At 34.7% G+C, this 17,671-nt stretch overlaps 1 protein-coding gene across 1 annotated transcript in view; it reads left to right on the plus strand.

Annotated features, from left to right (window-relative positions):
* HCRTR2 (hypocretin receptor 2) overlaps nucleotides 1–16,245 on the plus strand; it is an 86,141-nt gene extending 69,896 nt beyond the window's left edge. The window contains exons 5-8 of the mRNA XM_045843904.1: nucleotides 8,697–8,917; nucleotides 11,539–11,660; nucleotides 13,635–13,862; nucleotides 16,241–16,245. Coding sequence (XP_045699860.1) covers nucleotides 8,697–8,917; nucleotides 11,539–11,660; nucleotides 13,635–13,862; nucleotides 16,241–16,245 — 576 coding nt within the window. The remainder of the gene's footprint in view (nucleotides 1–8,696; nucleotides 8,918–11,538; nucleotides 11,661–13,634; nucleotides 13,863–16,240) is intronic.
* The last annotated feature ends 1,426 nt before the right edge of the window (nucleotides 16,246–17,671 follow it).

Consider the following 17,671-nt stretch of genomic DNA (forward strand, 5'->3'; position numbering starts at 1 on the left):
GCAAGGCAAAGGGCAATGGGGGTCTTCTTAGAAGCTGGGGAGTGGAAGTGATAGGGCACAGAGAAGTCATAAACACAGACTCAAGGTCCAGACTGTACGAGTTTAAATCCTGACTCTACAACTGAATCAATACATGAATTTTGTTATTTACTTCAATTTCTGTGCCTCTCTTCTATCATCTTCAAAGTGCAGTTATATATCATCTACATCACAGTGTTGTTACATTTAGTAGATGGATATATTCAAGTGTCTGGTACATAGAAAATGTTTATTAAATAAAATACTTGAATAGCATATGCTGTTAATGTAGCCTTTCAACTAATTCTGTTTGCATTTCTAAAATCACAAGCATCAGCTGAATTGAGGTGTATGACTGCTTTCTTAAATAGATCGCTTCTGCAGTAAAATAACATTATAATGTGTTTTTTATTTGCCCACCTCCCCTACTCTAGTAAGTAGAAAACAGTACACTGTAATCTTCATCTTGTATCCTTCCAGTTAGTACACACTTCTCACATATCAGTTGCTTAATAAGTACTTCATTAAAAAAAGTGAGTAAAAGAATAACAGAAAGGGCTAAAAAATGTTTAGATATAGGAACACAAGGCAAATCCATTGCCTAGTTACTCAGAAAAAATTTTTCTCAGAGGAAAATTGGAATTTGAAAATATTCTTGGAAGAGAAAAAGCATTTATATGAGCATATAATACTAAAAATATTTTAGATTTATGTGGAGATTTGGATTTAGATGTTCAGTGTAAGAGCATTTCCTAGTTCTATATTTTTACTGGTTAGCAAGCATTACATAAATAGGTGCTTATGTTTTATTCATTTATTTACAGATTGACATAACTTTAAAACTCTTTGGGTGTACCTGAATCTGTCTTGTTCATAATCGCAACCCTAACACAATTAACAAAGTTCCTTGCATACATAAAGTGTTCAAAAATGTTTGTTGAATAATTGGGCAACTACCAAACCCCAACCAATGTACTTCTCTGTTATTTAATCCTATTAGTTCTCCATTTCCCAAACTCTAAAATATGTTGAAAATTGTATTACAAGTCTAGAAATAACCCACATTCCTTTGATGGATTGTCCTGGTTGGTACAAGCCACATAATTCAAAAGATTTGCCAAGGCTGTGAAACTAGAAACATTTACAAAATGCATTGCAGTAGAGAATGGAAAGTTCAGCTGAGTTCACTCTAGCAGCCACAATAAAGAAAATTAACCACAAATGAGTGATTATATGGAATTCTGCTTGAGCACCTCTCAATTTGCAACTGTTAATGTCTGTAAACACAGTGGCAAGGCAAGCAGTCCCATTGGCTAAACCAAATGAGCCATCAAATGGAGCCCTATCCTACCTGCTCATATTACAAAGATGCACTAAACCTGTTACATACTTTGGAGTTAATAAGTGTAAAATGATTAGTGAGCAAAGTGTGTGCCCTTCTCTGACTTTCTCAAGAACTTTCAGCATCATTAATAGAATTATCCAGTGCTTTCTATAAGCAGTGACTTAAATTCTATCTTTGATAGTGTGATTCAGAACTCAGTCTTGAAATGCTACAGACTATTCTCTAAAACTCCTGTTTTTTTAAGACCTACTTAATCTTATTTTACTTGGCCCTGTGTGCATCTGTAACCATTCTTTCCAATTCTAGGCCTCATATTTCACCTTTAATGCTAATCAAACATGTGGACTCATGTTAATTATTGCATAAATATGTATTAAGTGCCTATATGTCTGATACTGTATGTGGATATGGGGATGAATTATAATAGATATTTAAGTATGAAACTAAATTTCACCACTATAAGTTCTTTTCAATTTTGAAAGACCTTCCCTTCTTAACTTTTATCAGTCTCTTCTACATCCCTTTATTGTTCAATACTCTTCTAAGAGAACTTAATATAAGGTGATGACAAGTCAATCTAGAGTGAAGAAATAGACAGAAAATTGTAATTGCAGCAGCAGAATCAAAAGTAACTCAAGTCCACACAAAGAAATAAAGAGCATCAGTAAAGGTAACCATGTACATAAATACAGAAGAGGGTATAACAGAATCTTGTTTGTAATTATTTTCCCATTTTGACTTAAAAGATATTTTTGCATGAAACAATAATTATAAAACTCTGAAAATTCAGCTTATAATGTATAAAGATGTAATTCAAAGGAAAAATGGATTTAGAGGAAAGTTTTTATATATTGTGGAAACCAAGTTAGCATTAATTTTGTGGTATTTGTTTTTCTCTTTCTGCCTTGTTTCACTTAGCATAATACCCTCTAGGTCCATCCATGTCACTGCTAATGACACGATTTCATATTTTATGGCTGAGTGATATTTTACTGTGTATATGTACCAAATCTTCTTTATCCATTCAGCCATACAGTAGTTCTATTTTTAATTTTGGGGGGAAGCTCCATAGTGGCTGCACCAATTTACAATCTCAATAATGATGCACAAAGGTTCCCTTTCCCCCATGTCCTCTTTAACATTTGTTGCTTGTTGAGTAACAAAAATTGGAAAATACTTTGAAATGAGTGAAAATGAAAACACAATAACCAAAATTTATGACATACAGCAAAAGAAGTGCTTGGAGGGAAATTCACAGTTTTAAATAGCTATATTAAAAATAAAGATTTCAAATCAATAACATAACATTCTATCTTCTGAAATTAGCAATATAAAATATTAAACACTAAAGCAAATAATAGAAGGGCAATAAAAAGATTAGAGTGAAAATAAAGTACAAGAAAACAATAAAAATTCAATAAAACTAAAAGTTAGTTCTTTTGAGAAATAATGACAAACCTTTACTAAATAGCTAAGAAACAAGAGGGAATTCATATCACTGAAATGAGAAGTAAAAGAGGGAAACCATCATAGACACTACAGAAATAAAAAGAGTAAGAGGATAAAGAAATGCTATCCATCAGGAAAATATAAAAGTTGTATGCCAACAAATTAGATCATGTAGAAGAAATGGGCAAAATCATAAAAAGATGCAAACTATAGAAACTGAGTAATGGAGAATTAGAAATAACTGAGTAGACCTATTACAAGTGAGAAGATTGAATTAGAAATAAACTTCCCACAGAGAAAGGCCCTGCTAGCTTCACCATTAATTTCTACCTAACATTGAGAAGAGTTAGCTTCAAATCTTCACCAGCTCTTTCAAAAAATGGAAGATGGGGCAACACTCCCAGCTCATTCCTTGAGGTAAGCATTATAGATATTAAAACCAGACAAAGGCATCACAAGAAAACTACTGATATGCTTATGAATATATGTGTTAAAATACACAAAAACCACTAGCAAACCAAACTCAATATATAAAAATGGTTATACATGATGACCACGTGTAATTTAGTTCAGCAGTGCAACATGGGTTTAACACATGCATATCAAACAATGTAATACAACATATTAATAGAATAAAAGGTAAAAAACACATGATCACTTCAATAGTTGCAGCAAAAATGTTTGACAAAATATAACACTCTAAAGATGAAAGCACTATCCTGGCTGGTGGTCACCAGTTGGATTCCCAGTCAGAACACACGCCTGGGTTGTGGGCCAGGTCCCCAGTTGGGGGCCAGTGAAAGGCCCCCAACCTATCAATGTTACTCTTGAACATCAATGTCCCTCTCTGTCTCTCTCTCCCTATTTCCCCCTCTCTAAAAAATAAATAAAATCTTTTTTTAAAGATAGAGGCACTAAACAAGTAGGAATAAAAGAGACTTCCTCAATTTGACAAAGAACATCTAAAAAACTTTACAGTTAACTTGACACTTAATGGTGAAAGGCTATATCTCTAAGACCAGGAATGAGACGAGGATGTCTACTCTTACCACTTCTATTCAATATTGAATAAAACTAGATTTCATCCAGGTCAACTAGTCTAGAAATAATATTAATAATAATAAACATAAAAGGCATAAGATTGTACAGTAAAAAGCAAGCTATCATTTTTTGTAGATTATATGATCTCATATATAGAAAATTATTTAAAAATCCACATGCAAAAAATATATTAGAACTAATAAACAAGTTTAGTAAGTTACTAGGATAAAAGACCAATAGACAAAAATCAATTTTATTTCTCTATACTAGCAAAGAAAAACCAAAGACTAAAATTAACAGAACAATTTGATTTAAAAACCAAAAATATAGATTACTTAGAAATAAATTTAATAAAAGAAACATGCATCTTCTAAACTTAAAACTAAAAAATATCATTAAAATATCATAACTTTTAGTTAAAGAAGGACTAAATAATCGTCCATGTTCATAGATTGTAAAACTTAATATTATTAAGATTAAAAAAATTCCCCAAATTTATCTAAACACAATACCTACAAAAATCCCAGTTGTCTTTTTTTTTGCATAAACTGGCAAACCGATACTAAAATTAACATGGAAATGAAAGAGACAGAGAATAGGCAAAATAATCTCCAAAAACAAAAAAAGGACAAATTGGGAGGACTCACTTCTTAAATTTAAATCTTATTCTAAAGCTAGAGAAATCAAGATAGTGAGGTATTTATATATTTATGATCATATAGGTCAATAAAATAGAATTCAAAGTCTGCAAATAAACCCTTACATATATTGTCAAAGAATTTTACAAGGGTGCCAACACAAGTCAACAGGAATATTATAGTCTTGTCTACAAATGGTGGGACAAATAAAGGACTTATGATCTTCATAATAGAAGTTGGCATGTGCATATCAACTAACAGAAGTAAAAAAAAAAGCTCAAAAAGTCTTTGGAAAATATCACTGAGTTTTCTAACACAATCATCCTCAAATGGTACCCAGTATAAGAAACAAGAAACTAGGCCCATTGTTCCTGCCAGACAGAGCAATGTAAGGAGATTATAATTTCATATGAGACAGCACCTGCAAGTGTCAGTTTCACTCTATTATAATAAAGTGGGTGATGAATTAAAAAAGTAGAGGAAATACAATGTCCTGTTTTCCTGGAGCAGGCATTTGGCAAATACTAAGAAAAAGCATCAACCAAACTAGCATACCTTTCCAGCTGCCAATTTAACTCTTCCCCCTCCCCCATCCTTCTAGCTAAAATTCTGACATTTCCACTTGTTGGCTCCTTTTTTTTGACACCTTCCACCTCCCCTGATTTCTCAGCCCACTTCGTTCTGATTCAACTTCCACCACTGCACCGAAACAGCACTCCCTAAAGTAACCAGTGAATAACTAAATACAAGCTCTGTCCAGAAAGTATCCAACCATGTAATGAAAAATAGAGACATTTATTGAAGATACAAGATACAAGAAACATTATACATAGGACAACGACACCTCAGTTCCCTTCAAGGTATGCACGTTAGGACCTCATACAGTTTCCCAATTGCCATCAGCTTCCCTGTCATATTTTCCTGAATCTCATCAATGGTCTGACATCTGTTCCCTTTCAAAAATGATTTTAGTTTTCAGAAAAGCCAGAAGTCACAAAGTGCCAAATTTGGGCTGTCAGGGGGCTGAGTGACCTGGGTGATTTGATGTTTTCCCAAAAACTGTGCACAAGATGTGATGCATGAATGAGCATATTGTCATGATGAAGCTGCCAATAACCCATAGCTGCCCATAGCTGCAGCCTTCTGAATCACCCAAATAGTTTCTGCAGAGGCATGTTCAAGCTTAACACAAAATTTGAGCAGATTCATTACTCTACTTGCTCAGTCATTTTGAATGTGAACACCACACAGCACATATGCTCACTCAATGGCATCTACTGCCCCCACTGACTAGTACAGCGAAGTTGTCATTGTTCACCCATGAGTATTCCAGTCCACTCTCCTTGGCTTCTAGGTTACATGGATATTGCACAAACCATTCTTGTTATGTTAATAATGGCTGGACTTTTTTCTGGACAGAACTCACATATCACATGTGATGAAGTTTATAAATGGAAACCTTGCACCCTGATGGGAAAACATGAGCTTTGCAGTCAGACAGACCTGAGTGCAAATTCTGTCTTGTTAATTATTAACTATATAGACTTGGTATTTAATTTATTTAACACTTTATTTAATCCTTCTCAGAGCCAACTTGGTTATCTATACAATAAAATTTATAATAATCTACCTTTAGAAAGGCATTAATGATTACTCAAGATTATGCATATTTCCTGGTGCTCAGTTAATATCAGTGATTTTTGTATACATTATGCTTTCTCTAGGCATAGACAGCTGACCAATGGCGTCATTTGTACATCTCCTCAAATAAGTGCATATTAAATGTCTCCTACCCTTACTTAGATCATCTTCTGAAAGGATGTTACCACGGCTTTTTTTCCCTGGTTGCACGACTAGAGCCATGCTCCCTGTGACAGATTTTCTTTAAGGCACAGGTGGCAAACACAAGGCCCATGAGCTGAATCCAGCCCTCCACCTTGTTTTATTGGGCCCGGCACCTTGTTTCTACCTGATGGTGGCGCCAAGCTTCTTGCCTCTAGTTAAGGACTAGTTATAGTTATAGAGTCCTAAAATTACATTTGGCCCTTTGAAGGCAACCACGAGGCTGATGTGGCCCCTGGTGAAAATGAATTTGATGCCCCTGCTTTATGGGAACTGTTGCTGACGGTTACAGAAGTCATCAGGTGCAGATGGTCAAATCTCTCCTTTAGGGGAGCACACAATAATACAATTGCTAAAGTTTAAATGATCACTCAGAGATCATTTATAAGATGGATCAAGGCCATTTAACAGACATTTATATGGTTATTCATCCTAAAGTTCTTCTGGAACTTTCCATTGCAGCTTTTCCTCATTTTTTTTTAAATATCAATTTAAAAAGTGACTCAGAGCAGGAAAGATCCTCAGCACCTGTCTCCTGCCAACCCGCAGTAAGAAGGCTGAGGGGGGCTATCAGCCTGAAAAGATCAGTCTACAGGACAGGACAGATTTGGAAGAGAAATCATTTTCTAATTTGTTCTGTTTAAGGGCAGATTTTCGTTAACTGTATATGCCCCTTTTCAAGAGAAAATAGTTTTGGCCAAAAGGAACATTATGTTAATTCACCTGTGTGAAAGTCAAAGTAAAATTCTGTGCTCAAATTAAAGATTATCTAACAGACTTGGATCTTGTGATGTTTAAAGCAACAGAATCCGTCCAGCATCCCTTGGAGAGGCCACCGGGACATGCTGATCTGTCTGGGTGTGCAGCACAGACAGAAGAACAAGAGCTGAGTGGTCTTAATGGAACTGAGACAGCCATATGGTGTGCTTGCTGGGACAGTTTCCTTTTTAAAAAATTATACATGCTGAATTTTATTGTTTTGCTCACTAAATCCTATCAATCTCTATGAGCTTATAGTTAAGAAAGTATTATACTTGGAGAGACTCCCTCATTTTATCAAATAACTTTGAAAAGAAATGGGAGAGTACAAGCTGTATAACTGTTTTAACGCATTTCAGGTATTCGAAATGTTAATGTAAGGCCACAGGGGTATTTTGTGTTTGAGCATGTTAAAGTGCCAGACCATAATACTAGTCTCAGGCAACTTCATAGCAATACATAGTAAGCAACAGAGATTTTTATTTTTATTTTTTATTCCCTTCATTCAAAGGTTTGCATTGGCCAAACTTGAGAAGCAGAAAACCTACTAAAAAGCAAAAGGTAGTTAAGTCCTATTTTTCTACCTGGCAGTAGATGGCAGTAGTGAAACATGAAAAACCCATTCAGGTGACTTGCAATTACCTGCTAGGTTTTCCTTCTTTCAAACTTGGGAATCTGAGCTGAACCAGGATTCCTAAGAAGATGGTATGGTTGTTATCCCTTTACTGTTCTAAACCAGCTTTTATGCCTCTCTCTTTTTAAAATTAAGAGTTTGTCTTTGTTTTTTGTTTGTTTTGTTTAGAACAGTTTTGGTTCACAGCAAAACTGAGTAGAAGGTACCAGAGAATCCCTACTTGCCCCAGCTCCACCTATGCACAGCGTCCCCATAATCAACATGCCCCAGAAAAGTGGCTGCACTTGAGGAATCTACACGGACACATCGTAATCACCCAAAGTCTCTAGTTTACCTTGTGGTTCACGCTTGATGTTGTACATTCTGTGGGTTTAGACACTGTACCCAAATACTTTGTATAATATCCAATGGCATGTACCCATCATTATGGGTAATACAGAGTATTTTCACTGTCCTAAAAATCCTCTATACTTTGCCTATTCATCCCTGCCCACTTCAGCATCGCTGATCATTTTAGTGTGTTCATAGTTTTATCTTTTGTAGGATGTAATGTAGTTGGAATCATATCCTATGTAGTATTTTTAGATTGGCTTCTTTTACTTAGTTTTATGCATTTAAGGTTCCTCTTTTTTATGGTTTGAGAGCTTATTTCTTTATAGCACTGAATAATATTCCATTGTCTGGATATATACCTTTTCTTTTTATAAAGAGATATCTTTCCCATTTGTAGCTCTCTTTAGACCTTGACAATATTTTGATGTTTCCACATTTTTCCATTCAAACTCCTATTTGGCACTTGAATGTATTAAGAACATGCTCCATTCAGCAAATGTTCAGGAAATAGGCCCTCAAAGCCCTCCAACCTCTCAGAGCATGGTGTCTGGGACGCTGTCCTCATTGTGTCTTAATTACTTCTCCAAAGTGGAACTTTCCTAGTCAGATAGCAATAAAGGGTCTCTGCTTCTTTCAGATCCCTGGAACATCTTCTGTAGTTCAGAGAAAATGGGAGCCTTTGCAGCCTGTTCCACAGCCTCGAGGGCCAGGACAGCAGACCAAGTCCAGGATTAGCGCTGTGGCTGCTGAAATAAAGCAGATCCGAGCCAGACGAAAAACAGCCCGGATGCTGATGGTTGTGCTTTTGGTGTTTGCAATTTGCTATCTACCAATTAGCATCTTGAATGTGCTAAAGAGGTAAAGTTCATCTACTCTTTGAAAATGAAGTGATCTATCATTTCTTGCTTCTTATGAATTCTTTTTAAGCCACAGAAAAACCTAAATCCTTTGTCTAGATAGCTTGTCAGGCTTGATAACTTGGTGGTGTTGTTACCGACAGGTAAGGCAAACATCCTTTTAGATGTTCAGACTGTAAATGCTCTTGTTCATGTAAATTCTTTGTTGAATGGCAGACACAAAACAGATGTTCCCCTGACCTCTTCAAGCTAATTGCAGAAAAAAGTTCTAATGCAAAAAAATAAAAAAACAAAACAAAAAAAAACACCTCATTTACAGCTTGGAGTTCTCTTTTGATCAGAACAAATGGGTTTTTACAAAACATTACTTTCAAAGATTTGGGGAATTGTGACACAATTTTATCTAAATGATGAAAAGAGATAAGAATGTTTTGTTAGCATTCTAATTATAGTTGAAAGTGCATTTGTGAGCAAATGCACAAAAAATGAAACCACAACACATACTCTATTTTGAATGTTTAAACAGAAAGAAAATATATTTCCTAAAGTCAATGAATCAAGCTCAGGGTGAATATTAATAAAAAATCAGTACAAAACTTTTCAGCCAGGAAAAGTGTGTTATGAGTTACACTGCTGACACACTATTAAGTTAACACAATTAACGAACGCAACACAGCGGATGCAGGGGCAATGGTACACTTGAACTTCATGGCCAGCCAACTTTATTGAGAATCATCAGAACTATTGGACACAGGCTGGTCCCAAGGTAATATTAATTCTGTTTATAATAGATTCAGAACTAAAACTAGGATTGTTGCTCTCACTTTTCCGTGATTCAGAATCAGTATCATGTTCCTCACAGCTGGGGACTCTGGAGAGCGTTTTTGGCTGGAATCTCACAGACGAAAGGTGATAGACTCAGCTGCAAAGATTTCTCATTCTCTTCAGCCCTTTTATAGATTGCTTCATGCCTTTTTCTGTGGACAAAAAGAAAAAAATGCACTTTTTTTTAGTAATATTATTTACTATAGATGCAGTCTTAAAGGTAAATGATGTCAACCACTTGAGTCTTTGAGACATATACTGACTCATGAGAAAAGGAGTGACTTTACTCCCCATATCTCTTCATGATTTCCTTCTTAATTTTGCTTGTCCACAGCCATTGTATACAAATTTACTGTGGTCTTTTGCTGGATGACATGTTCTGCCCTTAAAAACTTTGTAAATATGCTGTGAAACTAGATGGACTCTTCTTTTTTTTTCTTTTTTGTACTTTTATTTTAGTCTGAATTCAATGAAAATTAGATTTACTGCTCTCTGGATTATTCCTTTGGATTTCCTGCATCTCAGCCCTTGTACTTTCCTTCAGCTATTTCCAAATACCTCCTTGTCTATAATGTTTCTCTTATTCTTTCAACTTAAATACCTTCCTTTCCAATGAAAGGAAATTGCTTTCTAAGTAGAAAGTACATGTTTAACTTAAAATATTTGAAATTTTTGAGCATCCTGCTCTTTTCCACAAACTAAAAAAATAAATTAATAACCTCAAAATAATCTTTCTCTTTACCATGCATATTTTCTTTAAATGTGTATCTCTTTGTTTGCCCTTATACATTATACTTCTTCCTCAAATAAATTTCTCAATTCCTTTTCTAGAAACTTAAATTTTTGCCTGAATAATTCAAACCAACCTTTTTAAAGCAGCTCTGATTTGACTAGGATTTCAGAGCTAGGCTGTGGTAGAGAGGCCTATCATTACTGATTCCATTTGTTCACATTCCACTCCATAGAGCATCACTTTATTCTGGAAATGCATTTCTATCAGGGACACGAATTACACAGTTAATGATAGAATTCTGGCAGGGAATGCCTTATAATCTTCATCTATAAATATATGGAGTAATTGCCAGTTACCTGCTGTTGGCTGGTGAATAGAATTAGATAGATGGAGTATTTCTAAATATGGAACAAATGTTTAAGATTTCATTAAGAATATCAGAATGAGTTATTTTTTAAAGTTAAAAATAATAAAAGCATTAAAACCCATGAATTTTAAGAAATTACCAGAATTTTGCCTTCTGAAAACCAGTTCTTCCCTAGGTATAAAAAAGTCCCAGAAGCAAATTTCAACACGCCTGGAAATATTGGAGTTGAAGAAATTTAATACTTTGATCAATGCACAAATTAAAGTAGGAAGACCTTACAGATTGCCATTCAGGACTGCTTTTTAAATGCTGCACACACAATGGAATATTCACAAACTTGCCCTATTGTATTGAGAGACAAAATGAAAAAAAGGAAACAAATATGTTTAACTATACGGTCTTGTAGTCTTTACTATAAGAACTATTATTGCATTTGCTGTTTAGAGGAGAGAGAGTCCTTCTCTAACCTGATTCAACATTTGATTTACTGATGGTGCCGTAGAGTTTCCGTTCATGTGCTGAAGTTTTTCTAAACCCACCGACCATAGTGCCATAAACCTATCAGTGGTAAATGCAGCAAGGAAGACAGGGGTCAGGCAGTTTCTATCAAGGGTTGTGTTCACCTTTGAATTTAATTAATGAAAATGTATTCTCCAGAATCAGACTAGATTTCCTGTTATCGTTATTTTTCTTGCAGAGTATTTGGAATGTTTACCCATACGGAAGACAGGGAGACAGTATATGCCTGGTTTACATTTTCACACTGGCTTGTATATGCCAATAGTGCTGCGAACCCAATTATTTATAATTTTCTCAGTGGTAAGTTTTCAACTTTTTCTTCTATATAAACCACAGTTCTAACCAAGGGTGAGGGACCAATGACCAGAAGTTTTGAACACCCTTGAACTGGATGAAGAACTTAGATGCTCTACAATAAAAAAAAAATTCCCTGATCTGATTTGTCTTGAGGCTTTTCCCTTACAAGCAGAACACATTACCTAAGTCAGCCGATAAAATTATCAAAGGAATTTTTTTCCCAATAAAATTTAGAAGAAATTTTGAAATAGGAGGAAAGTGAAAATTGTGAGAGCTGAACAACACAGAACCTTGCTTGTCATACATTAAACTTTAATTTATGAAAATGTAAAATAACTTTATCTGAAAATAAAACAGCTTTGCTGTAATATTTCCTTGGCCAACATTTGTAGCCTAATTGAGATTGAACTGGGAAATTTCCACTTTCTTGTACTTTTCTATTTACATTAATATTGTAGCTAACATCTCTTAGGTTTTTTTCAAGAATTCTCACTGACCATAAAAAAAATAAATAAAAAGATATTCCTCTGGAATAACACCTAAGCCAAATGACAAACATACACACATCTATAAGTTATTTAACCTATTTATGAATCAATACAATGATAAAAATCATTTAATTATTGTTTTATATAGAATTTGCCTCATTGACTTTTAGAATTGTGTTTTAATTAACTACATCTTTACATTGTCTTATACTCAAAGTGGTTGACTATTTCCTTTTCATTTCTATCTCCAAATATAATATGATAAATATATAGTAAAATAAGCAATTTATTTTACTGCATATTTAATAAAATATGTATATTTTGTAACTCTCCATTTGGCCTTCTGGATTATAAAAATAAAAAGGACAACCAGTCAATTATTTTTAAAATAACTTTTTCAAACATTGCATAGATCCTATATGTTTATTTTTATTCCATCTTTCAGAAAATCAGGTGGTGTTTGTGTGGAGTTTGTTCTATATTCAGTTGCCCCTTTTCATGCCTTCCTCTGCCACACCCAATTCCAGTCTCTGAAACAAAGACTTCATTCAGTCTGAGACAACCAGATTGGACAGCTCGCGTGGTGTTTGAAGGGACAAGGGGCCTTGTGGAGCTGTAGCTTGGAAAGCAGTAGGGAAGCAATTGCCAAGAGGTTAGGTTTGACTAAAAGTCTGGGTCTTGCACTAAGCATTTGAAATAGAAGACCAGTACCAAAGTCAAAGTGCTAGTTTGTAGTTAAGAGTGAGTTAGGGAATGCAGCTGAGGACTTAGGCCCCTGCTATTATCTTGGCCCTTAACCTTGCTCTTCCCATTTGATCATTCAATAACCCAATTTGGTCATTGAGGCTCGAAGAAAATGAATTATGATTTCCAACACTGCCATTTACCCTTAAAAAGGTAAATGTTTCATTTTTATACCTAACTTCATGTCAGTAATTTAATGGCAAGAAATAATTTATTTTTTTTTCAGTTTCTTGTGCTGCCTATGCAGATTATGAAACTTTAGAGACTTTGTAGATATTTTAAGATATTTTCTAGATATTTTGACAATTGATTGTTTTAGTAGAACAGTTTTTTTTTCAGAGTAAAATGGGTAATGTCTGTATAGTTTGGGCTGTGTACAGCATGAGTTTTATTATTTTGAAATAAATATTTCTAGGTATTCTGCTGATCACTTTTATTATAGTTAACTACTTAAAAATAACCCACATTCACAAACATATAAGGTTTAACTAGAAAGGAATGAAACACACTGCAAATATCACACATGAAAAGCAGTCTCGTTATTTTATGAAAATACCTCATCGGTTCAAGAGTCTACCATGCTTCCACTAACGCAATTTCCTTTTCCTAATTTCCCCATTTTTGCAAAATGTGACACCTCATTGTTAGTTTGGCTCAAGGGAGCAACTCGGTTGTACCCTACTCATGATTTGTTAAAACATATTTACGCACAGTTCTTTTTCCTTTCATTTCCCTGGTTTGCCAGGAAAATTTCGAGAGGAATTTAAAGCTGCGTTTTCTTGCTGTTGCCTTGGAGTGCACCATCGCCAGGAGGATCGGCTCGCCAGGGGGCGCACGAGCACCGAGAGCAGAAAGTCTCTGACCACCCAGATCAGCAACTTGGATAACATATCCAAACTCTCCGAGCAAGTCGTACTCACCAGTATAAGCACACTCCCAGCAGCCAATGGAGCGGGGCTGCTTCAAAACTGGTAGAATATTTATTCATATGACAAGGATACCTGAGTAAAACTATTCTTTTTTTTTAATCTCTGTACACAGAAATTTTATTATCTGAACGATCTAAAGCTAAAATTACTTTGTGGACCCATTTTTTGAAAAAGAAAAACCTACTGCTCTTTGGAAATAAAAGTCAGTTTAAACTAATTTCTCAATTTCTGATTTAAATATCTTAGAAGTTTAACCTTCAACTGAATTTATTTCAGGCTATTTCACTTTTAGTTTCGTGTATTATGACTGTGTCAATTAAATGTTTAAGTATTTCCTATTCTAATTATTTCAATCTCACATTCAAATTGGTTGCTAAAATTAACAAAAGTTCTCCAATAATCTTTTGGCAACTAAAAGAAGTAGCGATTACTAACTCTGAATTAACAAAACATGATAGTTGACGTTATAGTTTTAAAAAATCACAAAAGACTGTCATTATGATGTGTATCTCAGAGAATATTTATACACAAAATAGCGTATTAGATAACTGAAAAGCTACCTTTCAAATCTATATAAAAATAAATGCTATTAAACTTTATTTTCCATTAATTATATCACTCAGTAACACGATTTTCTCAGGTTTGTAACTTTACCATTTCTCATCTCAACATATGGCCAGTAAGACACAGTATTAAAATACAAATTTGGAGTAACTTACAAATACATAATAATTTTCATTTCTAAGACTCCAACATTTACGTAAGATAAAATCACATTATTATCCTCTTCTAACCAGTGAAAATGATGTAGTTAGCCTTGGTGGATTAAGTTAAAAAGTGCAATTTACAAAGAAAAAGAGTAGTGGACTATTAAATCACAGCTGGGTTCCGTATTGCACAGGTTAATACCATGGAGATTTGATGGTAAACATTTGCATTTATTGAAATCCCATACACATGTATCAAAGACGTACCAGAAAGCACCCTCTAGACAGGTTATTGCCATGGAGATTTGATGGTAAATATTTTCACTTATTTAAATTCTATAAACATTTATCAAACACCTACCAGAAAGCACCAGCTGTGCTAGGTGCTAGGGAATGAGGTGGGGGTGGATGTAAATGTGCCTTTAACAGAGCTCAGGTCTGCTGAGGGAGACAAGGGGACAGAGCCTGCAGGGCAGCAAAGCATTGTGGGGGATGGGTTCCCACACCCAAAGAGCAGTGATGCAAGCGGGTGGTGCTGTTCCTTACCCGGGGGGTTGGCGTTTTTTGTTTCTATTTAATTATAGTGACAATGCTGATGTCCGCGAATTCCACCTGGGCTTGTGGCTGGAAGCCAGGTGATTAGGCTAATGGAGGGGCTTGCCCTTAATCTCCACACGAATGAGTAGGAGTGCAGTATATTTTGTACAAATGTAAGCTCTGGGGTTCAAAGCACTGAATAGCCCAAATTTGTTTTCCTGCATTTTTTTTCTGATTCAAATATTCACTTCAAAGTTAAATTGAAAGTAAAAGATATTTTCATGAAAACTTGCTCTCATGATAGTAGCAGGTGTTCTTATTTTAATTGAAACAAGATCTGGTCAACAACATTTAAGACAGATTTTCACAGAGGATAAAAATTATCTTGTTCTTTTTTTGCTTTTACCCAGCTCATCACTTTCAGAAAGAAGTCATAACAAACAAATGATCCACTAGTTGTTTTTATATTTTAGAATTGGGGATTACCTTGTGCTTTTTACTACTTAAAACAAAAACTACTCTCGCATATGAGGTTTATTAAAATGATATTGCTAGTTAGCAAAATAATGGCAATGAACCTAAAGCATTGTAACTCTCTTCTCTACCCCCTTTGTACATTTGAGAACTTTTTTCTCATTTATACTGCACGAAAGGAGAGTTGTAATTTTTAGGTTGTGATGGAAACTAGCACTTTAAATAGTTTGAAAATATCTTCAGATAATATTGATAATATGCCTTAATAGTTAGGAAGTAATATCTCAGAGTAAGAGCTAACTCCTTTAGACCCTAATATATCTAGTTCTTTATCATGCAAGAATGAGAGAAATTGAAAGAAGGAGAGGGAACAGGAGGGAGAGAGAAAGAGAGTCAGGGGCTGTGTGATTGTCTACTAAGTTCAGACTCAGAAGTCAGAATTCCTTTGCTCTAAATCCATGACTCCCAAAGTGTGATTCCTGAACCACAAGCATCACCTGACATTGTATTAGACATGCGAATTTCCACCCTATCTCAGATCTGCTGAATCAGAAACTTTGGGAGTGGTATCCAGGAATCTGGGCATTAACAAGCCCTACAGGTGATTCTAATGCAACTTAAAATTTGAGAACCACTGCTCCAAATACTACCACCTGGCACCTGTTGATTAGGCCATGTGATGTAAAGTGTTTTACCTCACAAGCACTGACAACAGGGATCATCGTCATCCCTACTATCAGCCTGGTTGGAGGTCTGAAAGAAGAGGCTGAGTATCAGTGCTAAATGTCACTCAGTGTCACCTCAGTCAAAGAGATGATGGTTTGTGAAGCATTGTCCCTGAGTTACAGTGCAATGTAAAAGGCAACTGATTTTAAGGCCTGCATGTGCTTTATGGCTATCTGGATGACTCGAGTTTCTAACAAAAACTTCCCAATTTCCAATTTTATTAACATTTACTAAGGCTAAGTTTGAGGAAGCAGTTTCTAAGAGGGAATATTAACTGGGAGGAGAAGCAAACAAGCACCAGTTCTTACAAGAAACTGAGAGAGTGGAGGAATAATAGAATATGCATATTGCTCTCCACATGCTCAAGCCAGAATCCTTCTCAGAGGTCTAGATTGAAATCCTCTTAATGGGAAAAGGTAAAGGAATAGGTGTTTTCCAAACCTGCCAGTCTATGGAATAAAGGGTCAACTACTTACCTCATTATGTGCTAATAACACAAATGAGAAGACTTCTTATAAAAAGAATGTGTTCTGACTGTTTTATTCTATACAAAGAATGTGTTATTTTTATATATTTCAAAGATTTACTGTAAAATGTCATTAATGTTACTGAAGTTTGTTATTAATGGTATGAGATAATAATTTTATCTAATATAGAATCCACTTGCATTTCATTATTTTTGAACTACAAACCTATGAAAAGTGCCATAGTTGAATTTATTTATTCTTGGCAAAATATGACTGTAGTTTCTGAGGAAAATGACTTCTAAATTCTCCAGGGCTTGAAGCTTTTCTTGGATATTAAAAACTGTTACAAATCATTGATGGGTTAATTTCAAAAGTGTTACACACAATAATACTAAATTTTATTTCCAAGGTATACTGTTTTAATGAAGATACAGGTAAAAATGCCCATAACATATAGTTTGAATATACATAAACATGGAATATCAAGATGACAAATCCTGAAGACACTTAGGGAAACAAATGGTGAGGAGGGCTATTATTATTTTATTACTAGTGTAATAGTAGAATGTTTCACTTGATAAAATAATTGTACTCACTTGCATTTCAAAAAAGTCTGGGTAGTCATAATTTAGGAAGCTTTTCAATTCTAGTTAATTTTACAACAGATAACTTTTCTACTTCCTATAGGTTATGAATCAAAAAAGGAGACAATTTTATTAGGTCATGTGCAACTAGTTTTCAAATGGCATGAAGCAAAATAATAGAATTTTTTAGAGCAGATATGTAAACAGAGAAAATACTGTTAATATAAGTCTATTCTATTACCTTATGTACCACAAAAAATGAACTACAAAGGCATGAAAAATGCTGTTATCTCCCCAAATTTGAAGGAGATTGTTTTCTAGAGACTATTGAAATTAAAGAGGAGGCAAAAAACTCTCT

Source organism: Phyllostomus hastatus, unplaced genomic scaffold (genome assembly GCF_019186645.2).
Source record: "Phyllostomus hastatus isolate PE091 unplaced genomic scaffold, TTU_PhHast_1.1 phas_contig_40, whole genome shotgun sequence".
Lineage (NCBI taxonomy): Eukaryota > Metazoa > Chordata > Mammalia > Chiroptera > Phyllostomidae > Phyllostomus > Phyllostomus hastatus.